The sequence below is a fragment of the Acanthaster planci genome, linkage group LG10 (assembly GCF_054643075.1).
Source record: "Acanthaster planci isolate LZ-2023a linkage group LG10, COTS_SCS, whole genome shotgun sequence".
Taxonomy (NCBI): Eukaryota; Metazoa; Echinodermata; class Asteroidea; order Valvatida; family Acanthasteridae; genus Acanthaster; species Acanthaster planci.
In genome coordinates this window covers 1,541,520-1,566,221 of record NC_141786.1, presented here as the reverse complement: position 1 = coordinate 1,566,221, position 24,702 = coordinate 1,541,520, and the positions used below count along the sequence as shown (strand labels likewise).

Here is a 24,702-nt window from a genome sequence, read left to right as displayed (position 1 = left end):
CCATGGCACTGACTGGGCGGGGCCTAATTTTCTTCTGTTCTTGTGTTGGCTCCTTGAGGTAATCATACTCGGCCGAATATAATTTGCCTCTTCGCATATTAATATGTTTTTGCCGGCTTGCTAATTTTCAGTGTAATTAATTCTGCTTGGCTGTGCTAATGTAAATAATTTCCTTTTATGCTTTTGACTGTTCAAATTCACGATGTTCTTGCATGAGAAGTTTAAGTTGCAACAAACCTTTGTTTTAATTTACTGCTTAGCTGATTTAAGTTAATAATTAAATGTTATTCCAAATTATTAGTTCATTTATTGTCCTTTGCTCGTATGTTTTAGTGTCCTGATTCCAGTCTTTTGATTTTTCTTCTGCCGTGCATTCTCCGCACGTAACAGAATTGGGGGCTTGTCCGGGAAATGAAGCCATTAGACACTGTAGCAACAATTGAGAGTGTTTAGAGTTAGGATGTGTGTTTCACGTTATTTAGTGATTGCGTAGTCCTTACTTTAAAACGAAATCATGGCAAGTAAATTTGATATTAGCAAGTTCGTAGCCAGCTTTGAAGCCTCTCCTTCGGAGACTAAATTGAATACATTGAAGCGCACTGAATTGTTTGACGTAGCTAAGCATTACAATGTTTCTGTGCTTGCTAGTATGAAAAAAGTAGACTTGAAAGCTGTTATTGTAGAGTTCTTTGCCGATGAAGGAATATTAGAAACTCAAACTGTAGAGCCTAGTCATTACTCAGAGGATTCGATTCGATTTGCTTTGCAAAAGCAGACATCGCCCTCAAGAGAGTGCCTGTTTGAGTCCCGGAGTGGCAGATACCCTATATAACTGAAAATGCTTAGAGTAGAATTTATTGACGTATCTGTGAAAAACGTTTCTCAATAAATACTGTACACTAGCATTGAAGGTTTATTGTAGGTATTCTTTGATCAAAGGTTTTCACGCCTGGACTCAGTTCAGACTCGACAATATGGACTCGGACTTGGACCCTTGTCAACTCAGCTGGGCTCGACCTCGGATTAGATGGCCGGTTACCCAGATGGACTCGACTCCATCACTTGGGAATCAGGTCATCTCGGACCCCAACCAACTGGGACCCATGTCAACTCGGATCCACGTAAGATTAATGTATAAAATGGAAGGGTAATCACATAATTATGTTTCCAAATCTTTACAGTTTTGGCTCGACTGTCCCTGGATAATGGTATCCTTACCTCCTCAATTTCAGTATCAACTTAAAAGTTGAAACGTTTTACATCCTCCAAACTGGCATTTATAGGTGCGAAGGATCGGAGGCATTTAAAAAAACAAGTGCTATTGCCTGGCTTTCAAGCTCTGTTTTCAAGTGAACCGTCTCGATGCAAGAACCCCACTTCACTGCTTGCCAAGCCACTTCTTGCGATGTTCTATCACGCGGCACTGTACACTCAGCATTCGCAGCCGGTGAATGAAGCACACAGTAAGTGTGGCGTTACGTACAGTTGTTCTCTGCTTTCATGACATGCATTGGTAAGTTTAAGTACGGGAAATTTCACTTTGCCAAGAAATGAACTGAATTATGCAAATTAAGGGAGCAAACACATTGGCTTATATTTGCCCATTCGTAATATCAGAAAACACGCGTAGAAGTAGGGGAGCTGCAATCGGCTTTGCAAAGGGAAACCACGCCTTCCACGTCCAAATTTCTACATACATGTATAAAATAAAATTGACCATTGGTCTTTCAGCTTCAAATTAACTGCTTTCTGAAATCTGGTCGTTTTGCTAGATGACTGGTAATTGTAAACTTTGAAAAAAAACAAGAGCAAAGAATACTCACGTGCTGTATAGCCTGGGTGGTATCAATTTTTCCCTTTTTTAGGGGAGACAGCGGTTGTGACGGGTCCTCTGAAAAGAAAAAGTCAAGAGGGCACCTACATCAGGGATTCTATTCCTGTACACATTCAGCATGCTGCTTTTGCCTCATCTCAATTAAATGTGGACGGATAGTACGTTGACGCCTCAAACAAATCAAAGAATGGTTCTGATGATGAACGATATCCAGGTTTTGGACATGCCATCATTCTCATCTTACCTCATTTTCCTAATCCTCCTCATCATCATCATAACAGTTTGCTATACTGGTTATTGCGCTTTAGAGAATAAAACGTTCAAGTATTACCCAAAAATAACAGAAAAAAAATGACTAAAAACCTAAATAAAAAAGTAGACACCAAACAAATAATGTTTGTTTTCTGAAGACACGTGAATAACTTAGGGCTTGGATCTGTGTGGTGATTAGACGAAATGACAGTTTGTTGGTACAAGTTAGCTGATGTAATCTCCATGATTTACAACACAAAACACTGTGAGTTCAAAGTTTTGAATTGAAAAAAGCTATTGACATACCAGTGACTGATTCCATTGCGCTCATTTTTGACTCTGGGTTCCGAGACGTTTCCGCCATGACGAGATTGCTGCAACGCACAGTTGTACTTGGCTCAAGTATCTAAGTTACAAATAGACGTAGTGGTTTATTTATAAGACAATCTACAAGGCCATTCAAACAACAAAACAAAAAGGCTCCAAAAGTATTCGATTCTTTCCCGAAAGAATATAGGACACATCATCAACATTTTCAGGAGTGAATAAACAAACTCCGTGATTGACACATTAAGTTACTGCATAACAGTCTGTAACACCTTTGTTCTTCCAAGTTTAAAGTAAGGTTTAGTTTGGACAACATGGGTCCATCAAACATAATTTCCGTCAGTGAAAATTAGTATTAGCCTATAACTGGGATACAGAAAAAAAGAATACACAAACGTATCAAGGTTTAGAGTGCAGAATGAGTGAGGATTTGTTCTTAAACGATTTACAGTGTTTCCATCAGCAATATAATGTGGAAGATACTGTAACGAAACATTGGATAGATAAGGTACCAGTCTCGTCCTGGTACCCACTGTGGTGGTACTGCGCACGGTTCATCAGTATAAAACGCTGCGCCGCGCCCAGCTCGCTCCCCGTAGGGGTTCTTTCCTTGCTTTACACCAATGAGGACCGACCGGGTTTAAGCCTGGCTTGGCCCAGGCCTTAAGTGCATTTGGTTTCCAGTCCATACTCACTCTCGCAGGTTGTCTCTGGGTACTCCAGGTACTCCAGGTTCCTCCTGCCTCTAAAACGGGACCTTCTTCCTAACGCCATAATGTGATGCTGCTTAATAAAGATTATGAATAAGCGTATAGTTATTGGCCAAAATAGCATGAGTATCTGAAAGCGCCATTAAAACAAAACAGCAGCTCGCTCTCTTTTTGCGCCTGGCTCTTGTTCGTTGAGTTCCGTTTTGTGCTTAGCTTGAGCAGTGTTGTAAGCAGTTTGGGCGATTCTCCGCTGCGTGTGGAAGGGAACCTTCCAGACGGCTGGTACCATGACATCGCTCTGGTGGGCCGATTCGTTTCGCCAAGCTGTGTGATTTATGTTAAGAATTAACCCAGTACAAGTTGATTCCTAGTTAAAAGTCGATCGCCTTCGAAGGCATAGGCATTGTCAAAACAGGCACAATAACCCATTCGAAAAGTTACACCAATAAATGATCGGTGTTTTCACGAATTAACAAAACTCAAAATCTTGCGGAACGGACAATCCGAGATAGAGTTGTTTAAAAACAACAGCTTTTTCGATCACTTTTATGTTACGGATTGAGGTTTTTTGTTTTACAAAGTCATGAAATGTAAGACTTGGGCAATGCTAATCCATACTTAGTAGAAGATATATTGTTGTAACCAAAGAATAATTCATTTATAACAATTAATAAAGTTTTTTCACTTCGTTGAAACAGAAAAAACACGGTGGTCCCTTCTTTCCTATAGCGTTATACACACTTTTGTCACATCGTATAAAAAGCGCTGTTCCAGAAAATTGTTACATTTCGTTACACTTCAACACGCCAACAGGTGTTCATGTATATGTGATCACATGCACCCATCACATTGATCACAGTGATCACATTGTGCATGTTGACTCTATTTGTGCTCTGCTAAGGATGTAGATTTTTGTCACTTCCTGAAACAGAGAAACACAGAGAACAAACTTTTTTGTCAGTTGGTTTTTATAGTTACCAGGAAATTAAACAACATTTTGCTTTGAAACTCGGCTAATTTGTTCTTTGGATCAAAGGAAATAAAATGGTAGAAAAAAACTACAGATCGTAAAATTATTGATTTTCTGGGGTTTTATCACTTTGTAAAAACACCGGCGAAATGTGTCCCTAGATTTCCCTTGAGCCTAGTGAGTGTAAGTGTTCTCTGATATGCTGCGGTGCCCGGGGGTATATTTCTCCCCTCAAGAATTACGTTCCGGGGTTTTCCTGATGGCCGCTCGTCGGGAGGGCCTAAGCTTCCGCGTTCGTCTGGTGGCACGCCTCACTATCCGTGAAGGCCGGCGGTGAGCTACGATATTATTATAATTGCGAATAACATTTTTATAATACTGACGCTTTCAATACCTGCAGTAAGCAACGTATACTAAGGGTGGACAAGTTGCTCATCTCTTTGCAGGATATATTGATCGGATTGACAGATTGTTTTTAGAAGCAAACACTCACAAGCACTCGAACCATCCAGTCTCAAATTGACTTTAACATGATAACTGCAGTTTAACTTTGTCTCGTTTGAGTAAGGTTACAAATTTATCATTAATTTTGCTCTTCGTATGATGCTATCTTTATTTTAGGGATTTTCTGCTATAATTAAAAGACTCTTTTCAAAAGAGTCTTCACCTGTTTATCTTTTTAGGAGATTTTGATTCGATTTTCAAACTTGTGAGAATTTGATACTTGATAATTTAAAGATTTACCTTATTTACAGTGATACATCTACAGGAGTAATGATTCGCTGGTTTTACTCGGGATGTTGGACATTTTATTCGCCTGGTTATTTTGTTGTCCTGCAATAACATTTATTTCTACTTTGCATATTTTATTACTATGCATTCTTTCTTTTTGGAATGAGGTTTATACTTTGGCGTGTATAAGGACATCACACAAAGAAAGTTTCATGTGTTGGTGGGACCTTGAGTTTAATGCTTACACTCAAACAGGAAATAATTCAGTGGAATTGAATCGACATTCTCACATTTTGACATCTCACGTGTTATAATAGCACTAATTTGGATGAAGCAGTTGTCGTTTAAACGCAGAAGGACCCAGATTCAGAAGTTAAACTTAACCTAGTACCAACTAAGTAAGGACTGGGAAGACAATGCATAACAAAAACATGACAATCAAGTTTTAAAGGCCATCTTTAATCAAAACAAATCATGAAATTAAAGTTTCTTGTCAAAAATTTGTCGTGTTAGGCGGTGACGTCGCATAGGCCTATTATTGGTTTTGTAGGATTCTAGGAACTAAATGCCGTGTAAATATACTTTGTGCGTGTTCTTGTGTGATATTCCCAGAAAGGTCGTGGCACGAAAACGTTAGTGAAAAACAGTGGTTTATTTAGGTTTAACTACCATGGATGGCTTTAATCTGTCCTTGTAAAAATGTATAATGCGATTCATTTGGCTGGAAGGGAAAGCGGAACATTTCAGTTTCTAAGAGAAGGCACATTTCTGATTTTGTGCCATAGCACCAAAGTTAGTCTAACCCACGTTTGACGGAGAGTATTTTATTTTGTTTCATTTTGTTTTCAATTTTGCAGCAACAACGAAAGACACCATTAGGTGATAAATTTAATCAGTTTTAAAGTCGAAACCTCGCCATTTCATGCCAGAGAACCATGCATTTTGTATGAGTTTCTTCAAATATTTCTATTTAATTACTTCACCAGATCATGAGTATAAGATGTGATTATGCGTTTGCATCCCCTTAATTATCATGATTTATTGCTGGTCGGGGTGATTATACAGCACACAGTTAGTTCTTTTTGCAGTTACCTGCATTTGACCCAAGGGACCCCTTTAATAACTAGAATTTTATTATACACTTGGATTACTTCATTTCTTGTGTAATTTACTGAGTGAGTGTACAATGATTTGTGAATTTACATTTACAAAAAGAAAATGTAAAACGTGACATTTGTCACCAATGCATCAATCATTTTAACCTTTCGTCATTAAATAAGTTTACAAGCGATAGTTGCTTCTCATCTTGACTCATAAGAAGCACTTTAGACCTCGTGTTCTGGTCGAAGCGTGGTTTTACGTGTATGGCAGAGTGTAGAATGTTTTCGAGAGTAGTGCTTCTAAACATCTCAACTGCGTCTATAAGACTGAGGAGCTAAAACTGCTTAACCTTTCCGACGTTCGACATGCATTATGGAATTACAGGACAAGCACGCAATGCATTTCGTGTACCGCCCTGTGGAAGATGCGAACCTGCAAAACAAACATCTGTTTTCATTTTATTAGATACTCCATCCTTGCGTTTCCACATTGCGTTTTATCGCAGTTTTTAAGTAACTTCAATTTCTCAAATTCCAAAAAATAGGGGAATAGCTTCAAAGAACACCGATTGTTGCCTGAAATTAAGATCATGAATCGTCTATTTGGCATTGGCTACTAAGAACCGTCTGTCGAAATTATATATGTGTAACAGAAAGGGCAAGTGGGTCCTTTCCTATATAAATATAGCGGGCGGTGATGTTCAACCCGCGTTTGACCGTATGGAGGTTGGGTATCGAATATGACTAAAATGTCTAGTGGTTCTGAGAAGTTTAGTTTACCTTTTTAAAAGTTACTCAACATTGAGAATAAAAAGTAGTCAGGAAAATCAAACAACTGGACGATTAATGGGTGAAATTTGGGTGAAAATGCACCGTTCAGTCTTGATGTTTTGATTTTTAAAACAGTGGTTCCTAATTTCATATTAACCCTCAAAGAGCCGGGAGCAGAATCCGCCCCCCCTCCGTTGACGTTTGCTTATAGTATCTTCAGGATTAATTCCTTTGTGCTAATACTTTATGGCAATTTTTTACAATGTATTAGCCTCATTTTGACCCCAAAATTAACAAAAATGAAAGTTTTCAATTTCCATGCTATTATTCTACAGTCACCTTGGTACTTTGTATTTAAATTAATATCAAATTTTACTTTATGGGGAAAGCTGTTTAGGTTCCCTAATCAAGTAGGCCCTAATCAGGTTGTCAGGGAGTCAGATATGAAATCAACTTTTTCATACCGTTTCTCATTCTTACATGGGGGCTATTTGGTTTGGGTAAAATCTGTTGTGTATGCTCAATGTTTTCCCCCGTGATGGCGTTATTGTGTCAAACGTAACTTAAATACGCTCACCCACGAATGCATCCGTTACACAAAGCACAGCACTTTGTATGAACGTATAATGTGCACGCTGGTCAAACAAATGCATCATCCGTACTGACATGTTCGGGTACACCCCAAACACTTATGCCAACAGGCATGCAATAAATACTGATAGCAGTCAATTGGTTAAGTGGTACTCGCTCTCATCGGCTGGTAAAGTCTTCCAAATAAACTTAATTAGGACTCTTAAAACCACACTTTTGATTCCAGTCTTTAACAATAAATTAATGCTGCTAGTATTCATTATTGCATGTTCCAAAATGAGTTTATAAAACTCACGACAGATCTGGAAACAGTTCTGTTCGAACATTTTAACTATATGTTTCCGCCAACATTACCGTCTCTACACCCAAGCCCTCTTTTTAAATAAGCATTTTCGTTCGTAACAGTCAGTGTTGGATAAATATAAACAGGGGTGTAAAACAGGGGTGTACCTTTACAAACATTGTTTTGTGTTTTCTTTGCATGACAAGCTTATTCATAAAATAACAGTAGTAGCATCTGACAGAAAATATGTTGCATTCCGTTCTAATCATGGGTGGAATTTGCGAGAACAGGGTATTCATGTCCACAAGGAAATTGTCAAAATATAGGCCTTTAAGAATACGCACCACAAACAATTGGGAAAACTATTAGCAGTCTGGTATATTATCATATTTGGACAGGCTATTCTATCATAAATGTCGCGCAATTTGACCAATCACGAGGCTTGTTCTAGCATCTTGCGACATATTGTATGGGTGTTTCCATGTTGTGGGGTGCTTTATGTCACAGCACGTTGAGCAAAAACACTAACGAAAAGTTTCAATTGCAACAATTTGACTGGCTCTGCCAAAAACTCCCTGACTATAGACACAAACTAGAAGTTCTAAAACACATTTTTTACCGATGGGGTTTAAAATTGGTCGTAGCCAATTTGAGATATTTAAAGTTGAATTTGTGCAAAGATTGCTGTTCCAGTATGGAAAAGTCACTACTCCCATATGTGGTAATACTCTAGACTGACTAGGCAAACCAGACAACTGTAGAAAATAACGTTGTGAGCCTGTAGCTAGCTCCCCCCCACACGCACACAAAGAAAAAACTGTCAACGAATTCAAGTGGCATTTTCTCAAATTAAAGCTGAAATTTGATCCGGTCTTTGAAAAGAATTTTTCACATTTTTCAAGGGGGGCATCACAAGAAAACTAGGTGTAGCTGCGTTCCAGCGTACAATATTCAAAAATGTCAAATATGTGGGGGCTCTCAGTTTCACGGGCATCTGGTGGGGGAACATTCCCACCCCACCTTGCGCCTCATCATGCCACTGCGAACCTACCAAAATGTCCTACACGAAGGTAAGCAAATATATCGTCATTTGGTCCAAGTTTCCCGTTATTCTGTTAATTTGGGAGAAAAAATGTACTTTTTCGATCGAACGTTAAAACAAATGATTGCTTGAATACAAGGTTTGTTAACATGTCACAACCGCTTCCAAGTAGCGCAACGCCCTTTAAAAACTTTGCACAATGAAAAGCCTACAAAATATGCAGCAAGCATAGCAACGTTAATATAGCTGTAACTGGGCTTTGCACGAACGAGTAAAAATAGAAGCCGTCCCCATCCTTCAGGAGACACAAGCACATTATAAAACATTGACAGGGAAGTTAAATCAGTGTGCAGTTGTATATTATACAGTTTGTTTCTTGGAAAACGTTTTGGTTTAAGCTACGCTTTCAGGGCAACCTGGCTATACACCCAAATTTTCTCATTGAAGGGTGATACCTGTTTTTTTTTGACAAAAACCTTTCTTTTCGACGGTACAGAACATGTGTCTACGGTTAAACCCCCTTGTTCCAAGTTGAACATAACAAATACGACTGATGAATCAAAGCTTTATCTTTTCGGTGGCGTACACACCCAGGCAAACAAAACCATTTTCAATGTCACTGAAAAATTATCGGGGGGAGATTGTTAAGATCCCTCTGAAAATATTGGTAGTTTTATTTATTGGTTGTTTTTGTCTGTTAGATTTCTCCCCTGGCAGCAAATAGTCTCGCTCTCTTACGCGTCACTTCTTTAACCAATCAAAATTTCGCAGTACTGTCAAAAAAGGACAAAATATCCAAAGACCGTTCCATTTATTCAGAACAGGTGTTTTGGACATGTCGAAATAAAGCTTGATATTTCACCATCTTTTTGTTTTTGTTCAAGTCGTCATAATATTGTCATTGTCATAATATTTCCCTTCTTTATAAGATCATCTTTACCAGCAATAGAATCATGTTTTCATTATCATTAGAGCCATTGCATTCCAGCTAAGCGAACATTTGGCCTATGCATTTAAAGAATATTCCTTACATGGCATAAATTAACTTCCACCAGAAATTTGCACACTGTGAGGGTTCATCATTCCAGAAAATCATTCCAAGTATGAATAAGGCCGTTTTGGACAAAACAGATATTGCGTTTCTATGTAGCAAAAATATCGTTTGGCTCTGACAAAGGCTGAAGCGGTTACAACATATAAGTAAAGGATCAACATTTCTTGTAATTATTAGCTTCCAAAGATGATACTGTTTTGGACCAGTCATGAGATCTCAAAGCTTTTACGATAATGTTACTCAACGTTTACAATGCAGCAGCATAAAAAGGTTATGTTGCTTATAACATTTAAATCTCTTAATGTAAGGCGAGGTAAAGGTTTAATTTGACTATGCTTATGCCAACTTATCCCTCTGCCCATACAGAAATTAGCTGTTAACAATGAAAGTACTGATGCTGTTTCTGTGTTTCAAACTACCCCCAGTCATTAGTTGTGAAGACTCTCCAGTGTATAGGGTGTGCTTGCAGAATGGAATCCCTGGAATTTAATGCTTAAACTTCGTTTCCCATTCGTTTGAAGTGAGCTGGTGGTAAACTGGGCGATATACTACGAACTGAACCAAATGTCATTTTCATTTCTTTTATTTATTTTGCAGGATTAAAACACAGAAAATTTACGCAGTTTACAAAATGAAAAAAATGTAAGCTCAGAAATTTAGTTGTAATTAAGAATCTAAATCGTTAAAAAGGCAAACGAACACACACAGAGTACAGTAACACACAAACTTAGAAACAGCAGCACAAGCAACAACACTGGCACATCCACAAAGACACAAAACACACGTAACACCCCCGTGCAGGATTGCAAAAAAGCAAACTTAATTACTATCCAGTTGCTCTCCTGGATCCAAATAATAGATTGAACAAAAATCTCGATATAAATAATTATATTCATACCTTTCCACAAACAATTCTACTGTCCTTTATTTTATGTAAACACGGAATCGCGTGACACGAAGCAGGACTTATTTCTAGTTTGATCAGCCACGTCACCAGCCGCTCTGCACCGTATGCCCATCCACTTATTACTGCAAGGCTTCAATTTAAAAACAACCGACTTACGTCTTTTACATACATGTATTCATCCGCCAATTGTTGCTATGCTTGTATTCAATAAACAAACTGCATATTTCGCAATGTAAAAATCCATCCACCAGTTATTGGCAAATTTCCAAGCAATAACCAAATGTCGTTATTGCTTAAGTTCATGTGGCAAATTTTGGTTGGTTACTATTGGTGACCACGAGCCTCTTTGCACTAATGGCTGAGTGTAGCCTACTTTAAAGAGGCTTATATAATTGTATACTGGGCGCGGCTCCGATTTTTGGCCTTTGAACATTGACCATGTCAAGTGAACAGATTGTAATCATCTACAATTGAGACTCATAGACAAATTTGGAAATACATTTATCTTGTGGTTTATTTTGCTTCGCTAACAATTTTTTGTACGGTACTGTGCTCAGCGTGTCTGATACGATTTTCAAGGAAAAAGAAAAAAAAAATACAAAAATGACGAAATTTCTTTAGGTTGCCAGCTACGCAACCCAAGATCTTATCAGAATAATATCAGAGATAAGAGATACACCATTCATTTTGTTTGTTTGTTCGTTTTGTTTGTTGGGGTGTTTGTTTGTTTGTTTTTTAATCGTGATTTTACCAAGATTGGCTGATTTAGGGGTGTAAATATAACTGCAGTTCTCACCCCACTAACATAGTCCATGTTTTCGTCGATTGCTGTCAGAAGAAATTGAGGAAGGAACAGGGTATTTTTCGAGGTCGAATTGAAGATCGTGTAATTTATCACAAAATCTATGCATCACGTGACGTTCTAAGTGAGGGAACACCATGGACTCGCAGGGACCGTCTACAGATGACCATATAGTTAGACCAAATTTAATCAGCGTGTTAAATTATTTTGAGTCTATTTTCATCAAAATAAACATTCCTAAGAGGAAACGCATTATTTTAGGATTAATTTACAGATCCCCTGGTCTCAATGTTTCTAATTTCACGGAAATTTTTGACGATATCCTGTGTAACATAACTTCTGGACTTGCTTCCACTTTCTATGTATTCCAGGATACTCTTGTGAGTACAAGAATAAAGGACAGACAGGTGGAAGTTTATTGCTGTATATAAAAGAACCCTTTTCATATATTGTTAGACCAGATTTATGTAGCGTCTATTTTTCATCGAAATAAACGTTCCTAAGAGGATAAACAATATTTTAGGATTAATTTAGAGACCCCCTGGTCTCAATGTTTCTAATTGCACGGAAGATTTTCACAACATTCTGTGTAAATAACTTCTGAAAATAAAATGTGTTATATTCTTTGGGATTAAAGGTACTTTGGACTGTTATAACACCAACTTACCTTCTACTTCTTGGACAATTATACTTTGTCGGCAGCAGGACTATTAGTTAGACTCTACCGTAGACTACGGCCGATCAGACCTAATTTCACTTCTAGGCCGGTGTCAAAGGCTCCGAATAAAAAAATGCTTTTGCAGGCCTTTTCTCGCCCGGGGAAGGTAGACAAATTCTCTTCCAATAACGTCCAAACCACTAACAAGCTACGTGTGGAATCCAAAAGGCAAGTTACGTGGGATAAATAATTTGCATCAACTTCCGCAAGCAGTTCCGCTCAAACATTTCTACTAACCGATTCACGATTGTGTGATGCACATATATCTTTCCGCCAGCATTACCATTTATAGAAATGACATCAGTACCTTCGTTTTTGTTAACAAAGACATTTGACTCCTTTTTGTGACTTATTCCCAAGGGAAACATAAAGGGACAAACACAACCCTATGTTTGTAAAGTCCCGCTTTTTGGTCTGGTTGTAGTCAACAGCCACATTACACATTTTGGAATGCATACACCCACCCGCCGATTAATGGCAGATTCCATAGACAGCTAAATCTCGTGACTGCATTTGTTCGTTTGGTAAGTGTTGGTCGGCTGCCATTTTGAACTGAGATTTGAAGTGGCTGGTCTGATTCTACACGGCGGGGGCTCATGAATGTCTATGCACCAGTGTGCTCACAGTTCTCTTTAGTAAAACAAAGACAGGGATCCAGACAATTCCTTTGAATTGGACACGTGACTGTGAGGCGACCCGTTATTTTATCAGAAACGTTGAGACCTTTGGTCAGGGAATCGGAGTATGATTAACAACTGGACCCGAATGTATGGAATGTTAATTCCTTCATTTTGAGTGTCATCTTTAGCATGAGCAACGGCCGGTTGATCGGAAGGCTCATTCTTGTACACAAATTAATAAGACGTGGACTCTAACTTGGACTCAAATTCAAACATTGGGACTCGACTACGTACACAAGGCTGATCCCTTCATACACACTCGTTAACATACACCAAATGCCATACAGATACACAGACCATGAATACGGTCCTTGATCTATACGTTAAATACCAAATAATACAAATAAAATTACCTTCAACTGAAAAAAAAATATCTAATGTAAGCTAGGGCACCTTACGCCCTTTCACACTGCAGGAGTGTGTCTGGAAGAACATCTGGTTGGATACATCATGAAAAGGCTTGTATGGAATCTTTTCATCTGAGAGCGGAAACATAAATGCGTTTTACATTATTTCTCATATAATAAATGGTAAGACACCATGAACGTTTGGGGGCAAGTTGAAGGACCCTTCTTTTCTGATCTTATAAAATATCTTGCTGAAAACTATCCTAAGGTGCTTATTAGTCTTTCATCTGTCTTTGAAAGTAATTGACTTAAACCAGCATACATTATGACAGAAATCTTTGAACTAGACTCATATTGAAAAGGGGCATTTTCTGTCCTTTTCACACTGCAGATTGTGTCATAAAGATTCTCAGCCTCACTTGGTCTACTACTTGGACTTGCTTCCACTTTCTATGTATTCCAGGATACTCTTGTGAGTACAAGAATAAAGGACAGACAGGTGGAAGTTTATTGCTGTATATAAAAGAATCCTTGTCATATATTATTAGACCAGATTTATGTAGCGTCTATTTTTCATCGAAATAAACGTTCCTAAGAGGATAAACAATATTTTAGGATTAATTTAGAGACCCCCTGGTCTCAATGTTTCTAATTGCACGGAAGATTTTCACAACATTCTGTGTAAATAACTTCTGAAAATAAAATGTGTTATATTCTTTGGGATTAAAGGTACTTTGGACTGTTATAACACCAACTTACCTTCTACTTCTTGGACAATTATACTTTGTCGGCAGCAGGACTATTAGTTAGACTCTACCGTAGACTACGGCCGATCAGACCTAATTTCACTTCTAGGCCGGTGTCAAAGGCTCCGAATAAAAAAATGCTTTTGCAGGCCTTTTCTCGCCCGGGGAAGGTAGACAAATTCTCTTCCAATAACGTCCAAACCACTAACAAGCTACGTGTGGAATCCAAAAGGCAAGTTACGTGGGATAAATAATTTGCATCAACTTCCGCAAGCAGTTCCGCTCAAACATTTCTACTAACCGATTCACGATTGTGTGATGCACATATATCTTTCCGCCAGCATTACCATTTATAGAAATGACATCAGTACCTTCGTTTTTGTTAACAAAGACATTTGACTCCTTTTTGTGACTTATTCCCAAGGGAAACATAAAGGGACAAACACAACCCTATGTTTGTAAAGTCCCGCTTTTTGGTCTGGTTGTAGTCAACAGCCACATTACACATTTTGGAATGCATACACCCACCCGCCGATTAATGGCAGATTCCATAGACAGCTAAATCTCGTGACTGCATTTGTTCGTTTGGTAAGTGTTGGTCGGCTCCCATTTTGAACTGAGATTTGAAGTGGCTGGTCTGATTCTACACGGTGGGGGTTCATGAATGTCTATGCACCAGTGTGCTCACAGTTCTCTTTAGTAAAACAAAGACAGGGATCCAGACAATTCCTTTGAATTGGACACGTGACTGTGAGGCGACCCGTTATTTTATCAGAAACGTTGAGACCTTTGGTCAGGGAATCGGAGTATGATTAACAACTGGACCCAAATGTACGGAATGTTAATTCCTTCATTTTGAGTGCCATCTTTAGCATGAGCAACAGCCGGTTGATCGGAAGGCTCATTCTTGTACACAAATTAATAAGACGTGGACTCTAACTTGGACTCAAATTCAAACATTGGGACTCGACTACGTACACAAGGCTGATGCCTTCATACACACTCGTTAACATACACCATATGCCATACAGATACACAGACCATGAATACGGTCCTTGATCTGTACGTTAAATACCAAATAATACAAATAAAATTACCTTCAACTGAAAAAAAAATATCTAATGTAAGCTAGGGCACCTTACGCCCTTTCACACTCCAGGAGTGTGTCTGGAAGAACATCTGGTTGGATACATCATGAAAAGGCTTGTATGAAATCTTTTCATCTGAGAGCGGAAACATAAATGCGTTTTACATTATTTCTCATATAATAAATGGTAAGACACCATGAACGTTTGGGGGCAAGTTGAAGGACCCTTCTTTTCTGATCTTATAAAATATCTTGCTGAAAACTATCCTAAGGTGCTTATTAGTCTTTCATCTGTCTTTGAAAGTAATTGACTTAAACCAGCATACATTATGACAGAAATCCTTGAACTAGACTCATATTGAAAAGGGGCATTTTCTGTCCTTTTCACACTGCAGATTGTGTCATAAAGATTCTCAGCCTCACTTGGTCTACTACTTGGACTTGCTTCCACTTTCTATGTATTCCAGGATACTCTTGTGAGTACAAGAATAAAGGACAGACAGGTGGAAGTTTATTGCTGTATATAAAAGAATCCTTGTCCTATATTGTTAGACCAGATTTATGTAGCGTCTATTTTTCATCGAAATAAACGTTCCTAAGAGGATAAACATTATTTTAGGATTAATTTAGAGACCCCCTGGTCTCAATGTTTCTAATTGCACGGAAGATTTTCACAACATTCTGTGTAAATAACTTCTGAAAATAAAATGTGTTATATTCTTTGGGATTAAAGGTACTTTGGATTGTTATAACACCAACTTACCTTCTACTTCTTGGACAATTATACTTTGTCGGCAGCAGGACTATTAGTTAGACTCTACCGTAGACTACGGCCGATCAGACCTAATTTCACTTCTAGGCCGGTGTCAAAGGCTCCGAATAAAAAAATGCTTTTGCAGGCCTTTTCTCGCCCGGGGAAGGTAGACAAATTCTCTTCCAATAACGTCCAAACCACTAACAAGCTACGTGTGGAATCCAAAAGGCAAGTTACGTGGGATAAATATTTTGTATCAACTTCCGCAAGCAGTTCCGCTCAAACATTTCTACTAACCGATTCACTGATGCACATATATCTTTCCGCCAGCATTACCATTTATAGAAATGACATCAATACCTTAGTTTCTGTCAACAGGGACATTTGTCTCCTTTTTGTGACTTATTCTGAAGGGAAACATAAAGGGACAAACACAACCCTATGTTTGTAAAGTCCCGTTTTTTGGTCTGGTTGTAGTCAACAGCCACATTACACATTTTGGAATGCATACATCCACCCGCCGATTAATGGCAGATTCCATAGACAGCTAAATCTCATGACTGCATTTGTTCGTTTGGTAAGTGTCGGTCGGCGGCCATTTTGAACTGAGATTTGAAGTGGCTGGTCTGATTCTACACGGCGGGGGCTCATGAATGTCTATGCACCAGTGTGCTCAGAGTTCTCTTTAGTAAAACAAAGACAGGGATCCAGACAATTCCTTTGAATTGGACACGTGACTGTGAGGCGACCCATTATTTTATCAGAAACGTTGAGACCTTTGGTCAGGGAATCGGAGTATGATTAACAACTGGACCCAAATGTATGGAATGTTAATTCCTTCATTTTGAGTGTCATCTTTAGCATGAGCAACAACCGGTTGATCGGAAGGCTCACTCTTGTACACAAATTAATAAGACGTGGACTCTAACTTGGACTCAAATTCAAACATTGGGACTCGACTACGTACACAAGGCTGATGCCTTCATACACACTCGTTAACATACACCAAATGCCATACAGATACACAGACCATGAATACAGTCCTTGATCTATACGTTAAATACCAAATAGTACAAATAAAAATACCTTCAACTGAAGAAAAATTATCTAATGTAAGCTAGGGCACCTTACGCCCTTTCACACTCCAGGAGTGTGTCTGGAAGAACATCTGGTTGGATACATCATGAAAAGGCTTGTATGAAATCTTTTCATCAGAGAGCGGAAACATAGGCCTAAATGCGCTTTACATTATTTCTCATAAAATAAATGGTAAGACACCATGAACGTTTGGGGGCAAGTTGAAGGACCCTTCTTTTCTGATCCTATAAAATCTCTTGCTGAAAACTATCCTAAGGTACTTATTAGTCTTTCATCTGTCTTTGAAAGTATTTGACTTAAACCAGCATACAATATTACAGAAATCCTTGAACTAGAATCATATTGAAAAGGGGCATTTTCTGTCCTTTTCACACTGCAGATTGTGTCATGAAGATTCTCAGCCTCACTTGGTCTACTACTTGGACTTGCTTCCACTTTCTATGTATTCCAGGATACTGTTGAGAGTACAAGAATAAAGGACAGACAGGTGGAAGTTTATTGCTGTATATAAAAGAATCCTTGTCATATATTATTAGACCAGATTTATGTAGCGTCTATTTTCCATCGAAATAAACGTTCCTAAGAGGAAAATCATTATTTTAGGATTAATTTACAGACCCCCTGGTGTTAAGTGTTCTAAATTCACGGAAGATTTTGACGAAATCCTGTGTAAAATAACTTCTGAAAATAAAATGTTTTATATTCTGTGGGATTTCAATATCAACCTGATAAAATGCAACACCCATAACTCATCGCCGAAAACTTTAACAATTTTTCAAATATTGGTCCGGAGCTTGCTTCTAAGATCCCTCAAGCCAATTCCAATCCGACAGATTTTATAGTTGGTGACTTCAATGATTCATTTTTTATGAATGTATTTTCTGCAAATGAACTTTTAAAATGTATAGATAAACTACCGTCGTGAAGAGCTCTGGACATGACTTGGGTGCATTCCTTGTTGAGAAAAATAGACATGAAATTGATTCTCCTCTGTTAAAAATTTGTGACCTATCGTTTACATCTGGAACCATGCCTAATGATTTCAGGATTGCTGAAGTAATTCCTGTATTCAAAACTGGTGACCCACAGATTATATCCAACTCCCGTCGTCTTTCTATTCTACCGAATCCTTCTAAAGTCCCAGAACGTCTGGCAGCAAATCGTCTGAATTCATAATATAGAATAATATCTTAACTAAGTCACAGTATGGATTTCCTGCAAACTACTCGACCCACATGGCTCTTGTTCGTAAATTTAGCTCTTCTTTAGACCCTCGTACTATTGCTTTGTTTCGGGACCAATCCGAGGCATTTGATATTATTGATCATAAAATTTTGCTTTAAAACTGAATAGATATGGCATTAGAGGAGTGGCTTTGGATTGGTTAGAAAGTCCTATCTTTCTGACCGAAAACAGTTTGTCCAATGGAAACATTGTTCATCAATTCTTAAACCTCTCAGATGTAGTGTCCCACAAGGATCAATCAACCCTAGTCCCTATTCCTTATCTCATTTATATCAACGACATGTGTAATTCCTCGAGTTTGGTATTCTTTATTTTATTTTCAGATGATAAATATATTTTATACAATCATAATCATTTAAATGAAGTAGTCAGTACTATTTAAAAAAATTGCGTCACATTTCGTATTGGTTTCAGAGTAATCGGTTTTCTATCTATGAAAAAGGGACGTGTTAAATGCTCTTCTATAATACCGATTGAATTAGCATTATTGATGTGTTAATAATTCAAAAACAAGTCAAGTTATAAGTTCCTTCGAATTTCTCGGTGTTATTATTGTAAGGGGACGGACTTTTTCAGTGTACTCTTTTGTGTCTGTGTAGTTAATTACAAGGGGAGCATACTTGTACAAGTCTATTATTTACCGTTTTGTTACCCTTGGCAACATACATTATTTATGATGTCAACGTCATGACAAGCAAATCACCTTATTCCTTACCGCATTTGGATCGATTAGTTATTATGAGAATTTATTGCTGTGAAGCATTAATCGAGTCTTTGTACACGTAGTTAGTGGTATTACGTGGAGTCGATCCGCCTTGTGTGAGAATCGTTCAAGTATCGATAAAACGCGGCATGGTTTAGAGAAAGTGGCTTCTCGAAGTTTGATGCGAAGTTTGGACGACCAAAGACAATTTTTGTGTCGTGTTTGGCCGCTTTCCTCTTTTAAAACCCCTTCGGCAGAGCACTGTCAGGTAAACTATTTATTCTAGCATCAGATTACTGTGCATTTAAAACAATAGCGTGTTTCCTTGCAGTTAATTTTGAGTAGAATAATGACCCAAATCATGCTGGAGTGTGTGGCATGTTGTACTACACGTAGTATACCCATACATATATGTGCGTTTATATGACAACGCGTCATGATGAACGGAGTACGTATAGTGCATTGTGTGTCATGTAGCCGGTGCCACGCTCTGCATGCCCCCGCTCATGCTTACATGTAAATCGGTGCCCGTTCGTGCTAAGTTATTTTGCCTTCGCACCGTAGCATTTGGGTGGTCGTTAAACATGTTAAAATTGCATCCAGTGTATAACATCGGCCTTTTAGGATACATGTAAATGCACTTGCACGTAAAGAATTTGGATGCTCATTTTTGGAAATATTTCATTGAATTCACAGTCTAAAGTGTGCCGTACGTACCGGTGTGTCGCTCCTGTGCACATTGACTTACAAGTTCAGTGGTCGTCACCGTGGGTGAGGAAACTATACATTAATCATTGCCCTGTTTGAGATGTCAAAGGACATGCAACTATTTTTGTGTTTGCCATTACATGTGTATCAATAGTGGAATTTTATTTTATTAATTTATTTATGGAAAAGTCAAAGTGATTTTATTTTTCTACTTTGTACCATTGTAGGGTTTTTTTTCCCCCTGGGGAATTCCTGGTCAGCGAATAAAATTCTGATGCAATATATCAAGTGTGTGACTGTCGGGTCCCTTTGATGCTGTAGACCTGAATCCCTTTTAAGGAGGGGTTCGACCCGGGGCATCCCCGATCGGCGTGCCGCTTCATTATTGATAAAAGTCTTAACTGGGAATGCACTACCAACAGATCCATGTGTCAGTTTCACGTATACTAGGGATTTTGCGGAAGTTGAAATATATTGCCAACAAAAGTACTTCTTTCTATTTATAATACCTTAGCTCTGCCCCGTCTTCAGTTCGGTTCTTAGTTTGGGGAAAATTCCCATTAAGCTCTATGAATAAAATATTACTATTACAAAATAAAAATGCTACGGGTTATTTCAAAATCTGGTCCTAGAGACCATACCGATCCGCTATTCCAGAAGCTGAACACCCTATCCATTTTCAGCTTACACAAATGTGAACAGGGTATTCTAATGTTTAAATTTGAAACACTCTTCTGCCCCTGAAACCAAATAATTTCGTCTGAGGAATACAGAAGTCCACCCATATAATACTAAGTGAACAGCCAAGTTTCACATTGCAAAGGTAAGAACTACAATATTTCTCAAAACAGTTCGACATCAAAGTCCTTTGCTCTGGAATAAAATCACCCCAATACCATACGTCAGAAGTATATATGGTTTTCAAAAGTACTTGAAGAATATCCTCCTTTCCAGCGAAATATAGTTTACTTCCCCTGTATTGTACATGTATTTTGTGTACGTATGACATTTCTACTGTGCATTTATAACCTGAATAATGAAACAGTCATGTCTAAAATTGTATCATTCCTAAGACGTTATGACAAAGAAAATCTTGCTTAATTCTAACGTTCAGCCGTACCTTCAGTTATCGTACTCTCTTTACTAATTTTAGTAAATAGAGCATCATATGGATTTGTTCTAACAAATAAAGAACCAGGCCCCGAATAAGCGTTTCGCTTTCCGTCTGGTATCCGCCATTCATCATCTATTGTTTCTTTATGTTCTAATTATGATGTATGGGAATAAACCAAACCAACCAAACAAACTTTGATCACCAAAGCACACAGATTTAATTATCTGCGATCGATACACATAAACGGCTTTAGAAATATTAAAGCCTTACCTAAAGCTTTATACTCAAGCTTTATCTTTGCTAACGAAGATTCTATGCACCATTATGCTCGGCGTGTCTGAGAATTTTGTGAGCAAGAAAGCATACACAGATCCAGACAAAATGCCGGTGGGCCGGGTTGGTCACATCTCTGTGGTGGCTACACAGTTTTTTACCTGAAGACTAGAGTTGAGATATTTAATCTAAGAATCGGAGTATTATTAATAATTTTGAGAGTTTAAAAGCGTATAATCGATTCACCTTGTCTTCGGAAAATACGTAGTAGTCAGACTCAAAACGCTCAAATAAAATGAAATGTATACGAAAGAAGTATATTTCACATTTCCATAGAATATGACATCAACATTGCACGTTAAAACTGTAACGATTTGGCCATTCAAGTCAGGTAGAATACACCTTTGACTTTTGGCTGTAATCTTACAAGATTTGTAATTGCAGATATCATTTAACTGGGTCGCTTAAAGTTTTAATTTTACTCTTTCAAGAAAACATCACGAAAACACGGTGTCGCTGTTAACGGTTAATTTAAAGCGCAATTCTAATGATTTAGAAAAAAGCACATTCACATGACATTCCGTAGTGCGTAAATAAGACACATAAGAGGCCAATCTGCAGGTAATTCAGCTCTCATGCAGTGAGCGACATGTTCTCAATCTCATATTAAATCAAAATGGTTAACATTTTACAACATTGTAACAAAATAACCGAATACATTTGCAAAGACACGAGTTTTAAGTTCGTCCTAACTTTTTTTTTATTTTTATTTTTTTAATAGGTCAATTTTCTCCTGTGAGAAACAATCAGCTTGTTTGAACTTGCACAACTGAAAAGTGTTAGTCATAGTTATACTGTTGGTATATGTTGGCACTATATTGGTGGTTGCAAATGGAGATCATTGTGATACAGAGGCCAGGTCACATGCAAATGAGCGGAAATTTCCAACTGCTGAGGGAATTCCCCGAGCACGCAACACACATACTGCATAGACACGGGCGGTGATGGAGAAAACTCGACAACAGAATGTATTAACTATAAGCTATTGGAACACTTGAAAGGTTATCAAAAAGGGTAACTCAGAGAGGTGATCAAAAAGGTTGGTATACGCTGCGCAAATAAAATAACTACAAGTTAAAGGTCGCGTCTGAGTATTTTGGCTGCAATGGGAAATAACGCACGAGTCCAGGGTGGTGGCTGCATTCTTTATAATAGAGAGCCGCGTGAAATTTAAAGTCGCCGTCAATCTATTCATACGCTGCCAAACAAATTTGCTTCATATTCCGAATCTTATCAGATGCTATGAAAACATCAATTGGAATACGGAACATTTTTCCTGAACAATGGTTTCATACACTAAATATGACCAAACCGCCACCATCCTCTTAACAACTTTGATTTTAATTTTGCACGTACCTTCTGCTTAGGCAATTATTCGATCTTGGCAGCAGCACTGTTGATACACTTACTGTGGCACTGTACCGTCAGTTGCTAACTCAGACGACTATGGGTGATGCTTCACATTTACCTAAATTACACTGAATCAGCAAAACGTACTTTGGGGAGGGTTGTCCCCTCGGAAAAAGTGGGAGAGAGAGGTAAATCAACCGTTTAAACAAGCTGCACTGTTCCATTCGATTCCAAAGGTATAAACTACCCACACATATCTCACCCTACTTCAAAACAGTTCCGTATGACCCCACCAAAATGCTGCGAATATCTTTCCGCCAGCACAAAGAGTTTGTGACGTAATTACACGACACGTATCGTCTGTCGACATTAGGTACAACACGTATTCTTTGTTATGTAAATATAGCAGGAGTTGCTGCGCCCAAGTGTTTGATCCTCAGTAGGCGAGGTGTTGAATGTGACTGGAAAATGAAAGTTCTCGAGTTTCTGTTGGTTAAGTTCACCTTTTTTCAATAGTTTCGTAACTATAAGAATGACAAAAAAATAAACAAAATCAAACATCGATGTGATTTGGGCGGAATTTTCCACTTTTCTTCCTCATATGGAGGGACCACTCAGGTATCGCTAATTCAAAGGCCAAGTTAATGAAAGCCGCTGAAGTATGTGATTATCTGTTTTGAGTCCAGTTGTATGCAGACAAAACATGTAACTTTCTTGGAAAAGAGATGAGCTTTTGTGTAACTCTCTGCTTAACATAACAAAAGTTCTTCCGTGCGTATGGCTTGGTTTTTGAGAATGAGCTCTTCACCTCTTCATATAATGACATAAAGTCTTGCTGTTTGCTGGCACATTGAGTGAGTGGTACCCAAGTTTTATTGGAAATGTAAATGCTCTATTATCGCTACAGCATTAAGGCAGTATCCATGACTTTCTCAATTCAAAGAGAATAAAGATAAAACAAGGAAGTCGATAAATTTGAAGGGCCTTACACGATACTTTACACTTATTTTTCTGAAACCTTGTCAAGCTTTCAATTTTCACGTCATTATTTTGCAGTCACTTTGGCATTTTGTGTTTCATTTGGTATTTAACCCCACTGACAAGATAGCTTTACTGGATTGACGGTTGCGCTTGATCAACAGGTTGTTACGGAGTCAGATCTGAAATCAACACTTAGTTGCTATTTCTCTTGTTTTCATAGAAGGGCACTATTTGGTTTAGGTGAAATCGTGTTTGTTTGCTCAAATTTCCCAATTTCAATAGCGCTATTGCGCCCCCCGAAACTCAAATAGGCTAACGCAATATTAAATGCACAGGTAGCCGAACTGTGTTCCATTTGTTGACAAAGCACAAAATTTGTACGACTGCATAAATACACACCCGTCACAAAAATGTAAAGTAAACCATCCACCCGTATACTAGCATACTTACCTGTACATTGCAAACAATCACGCCTGACCCCCACTTCACCCTTCGTGGGTATGCACAGAACTGCAACACTAAAGGTACTGGCGGTAAAAGAGCCCAGTAGTCCATGAACTTTAGTTTTGTCAACTGCAGAGCTCGCCCTCGCACTGTCAACGGTTGTAGTGAGCACATGGTTCATAATGGTTTGCCAAAAAGAAGCAGGTTAGACCCAATGAAGAAAGTATCATGTATAAGTATGACCCATTTTCTGAGTAGAGTTTCTGATTTGAGGAAGACATTAAAATTTCCCTGCCATTCTTAATAGAAGAAACGCTGGGTTATTTCAACAGTATTTTATCCTACAATTCCTTTGCATTAATGATTCGTTGTCGCAAGTACTCAGGCCAATGAGGACATCTTTTAGTTTTGTTGTAACAGTTTAGGTATACTCCTGCCAAAAGAAAATCTTCCTAAGGTGGGCTTTTAAGGAACGTGCTCACTTTTTTTTCAGAACTCATACAGAAAATTATGTGTCTGTTCTTTTTAATAACATAAACAAGAAAGGGTGTCTGGTAGTTATTTCATAGTCTCCATGCGTTAAACAAAATGTACTTCACAGCAAAATCCATGAGATGACCCTCACTTAAAGAGACGAGATTTTTACGCTTACTTAAAGCAAAATGGTCACAGATATAGTATAATGTAATGCTCTAAACGACCGATGTCCTTGACTCTGCTTATGTAGGGGTGGCAAAGTATTTAGCAGTTTTTTTCCGTGGTGTAGAGGTGGCAAACTATTTAGCAGTTGTTTTGGTTTTTTTAGTTCCCCTACAGAACAGTTGTTGGTTGTTTTTATTCATAGCTTACATGTAGGGGAGATCCAGGAGAGTTGAGCCATTTTTTTTTTTTTTTTTTTAGATTTTGGCCAATATTTCCCTTTATTTTCACGTTGGGTAGAAATGTTTATATTCACATTGAAGTATAACTATATAGTTAGGGCTAAAGCATTTCGAGACGATTGCATATTGATCAATATT

At 38.2% G+C, this 24,702-nt stretch overlaps 2 protein-coding genes across 9 annotated transcripts in view; both read right to left on the bottom strand.

The window, feature by feature from the left end:
• LOC110983518 (uncharacterized) overlaps positions 1–23,904 on the bottom strand; it is a 97,848-nt gene extending 73,944 nt beyond the window's left edge. Inside the window, exon 1 of one of the 4 annotated variants that reach the window (XM_087142255.1) lies at positions 22,265–23,904. The gene's annotated coding sequence lies outside the window, so the exon portion shown is untranslated. The remainder of the gene's footprint in view (positions 1–22,264) is intronic. The other 3 variants (XM_087142254.1, XM_022242826.2, XM_022242824.2) reach the window with 3 other exon arrangements.
• The window catches only part of LOC147797559 (uncharacterized), a 124,494-nt gene that overhangs the window by 32,519 nt on the left and 67,273 nt on the right, over positions 1–24,702 (bottom strand). Inside the window, exons 1-4 of one of the 5 annotated variants that reach the window (XM_087142249.1) lie at positions 12,043–12,599; positions 3,109–3,196; positions 2,393–2,492; positions 1,824–1,891 (exon numbers count right to left, since the gene is read on the bottom strand). In XM_087142249.1, the coding sequence (XP_086998375.1) occupies positions 1,824–1,891; positions 2,393–2,450 (126 nt within the window). In that variant the 5' untranslated portion in view covers positions 2,451–2,492; positions 3,109–3,196; positions 12,043–12,599. Of the gene's footprint in view, positions 1–1,823; positions 1,892–2,392; positions 2,493–3,108; positions 3,197–12,042; positions 12,611–24,702 lie in introns of those variants that run through there. The other 4 variants (XM_087142251.1, XM_087142252.1, XM_087142248.1 and 1 more) reach the window with 4 other exon arrangements.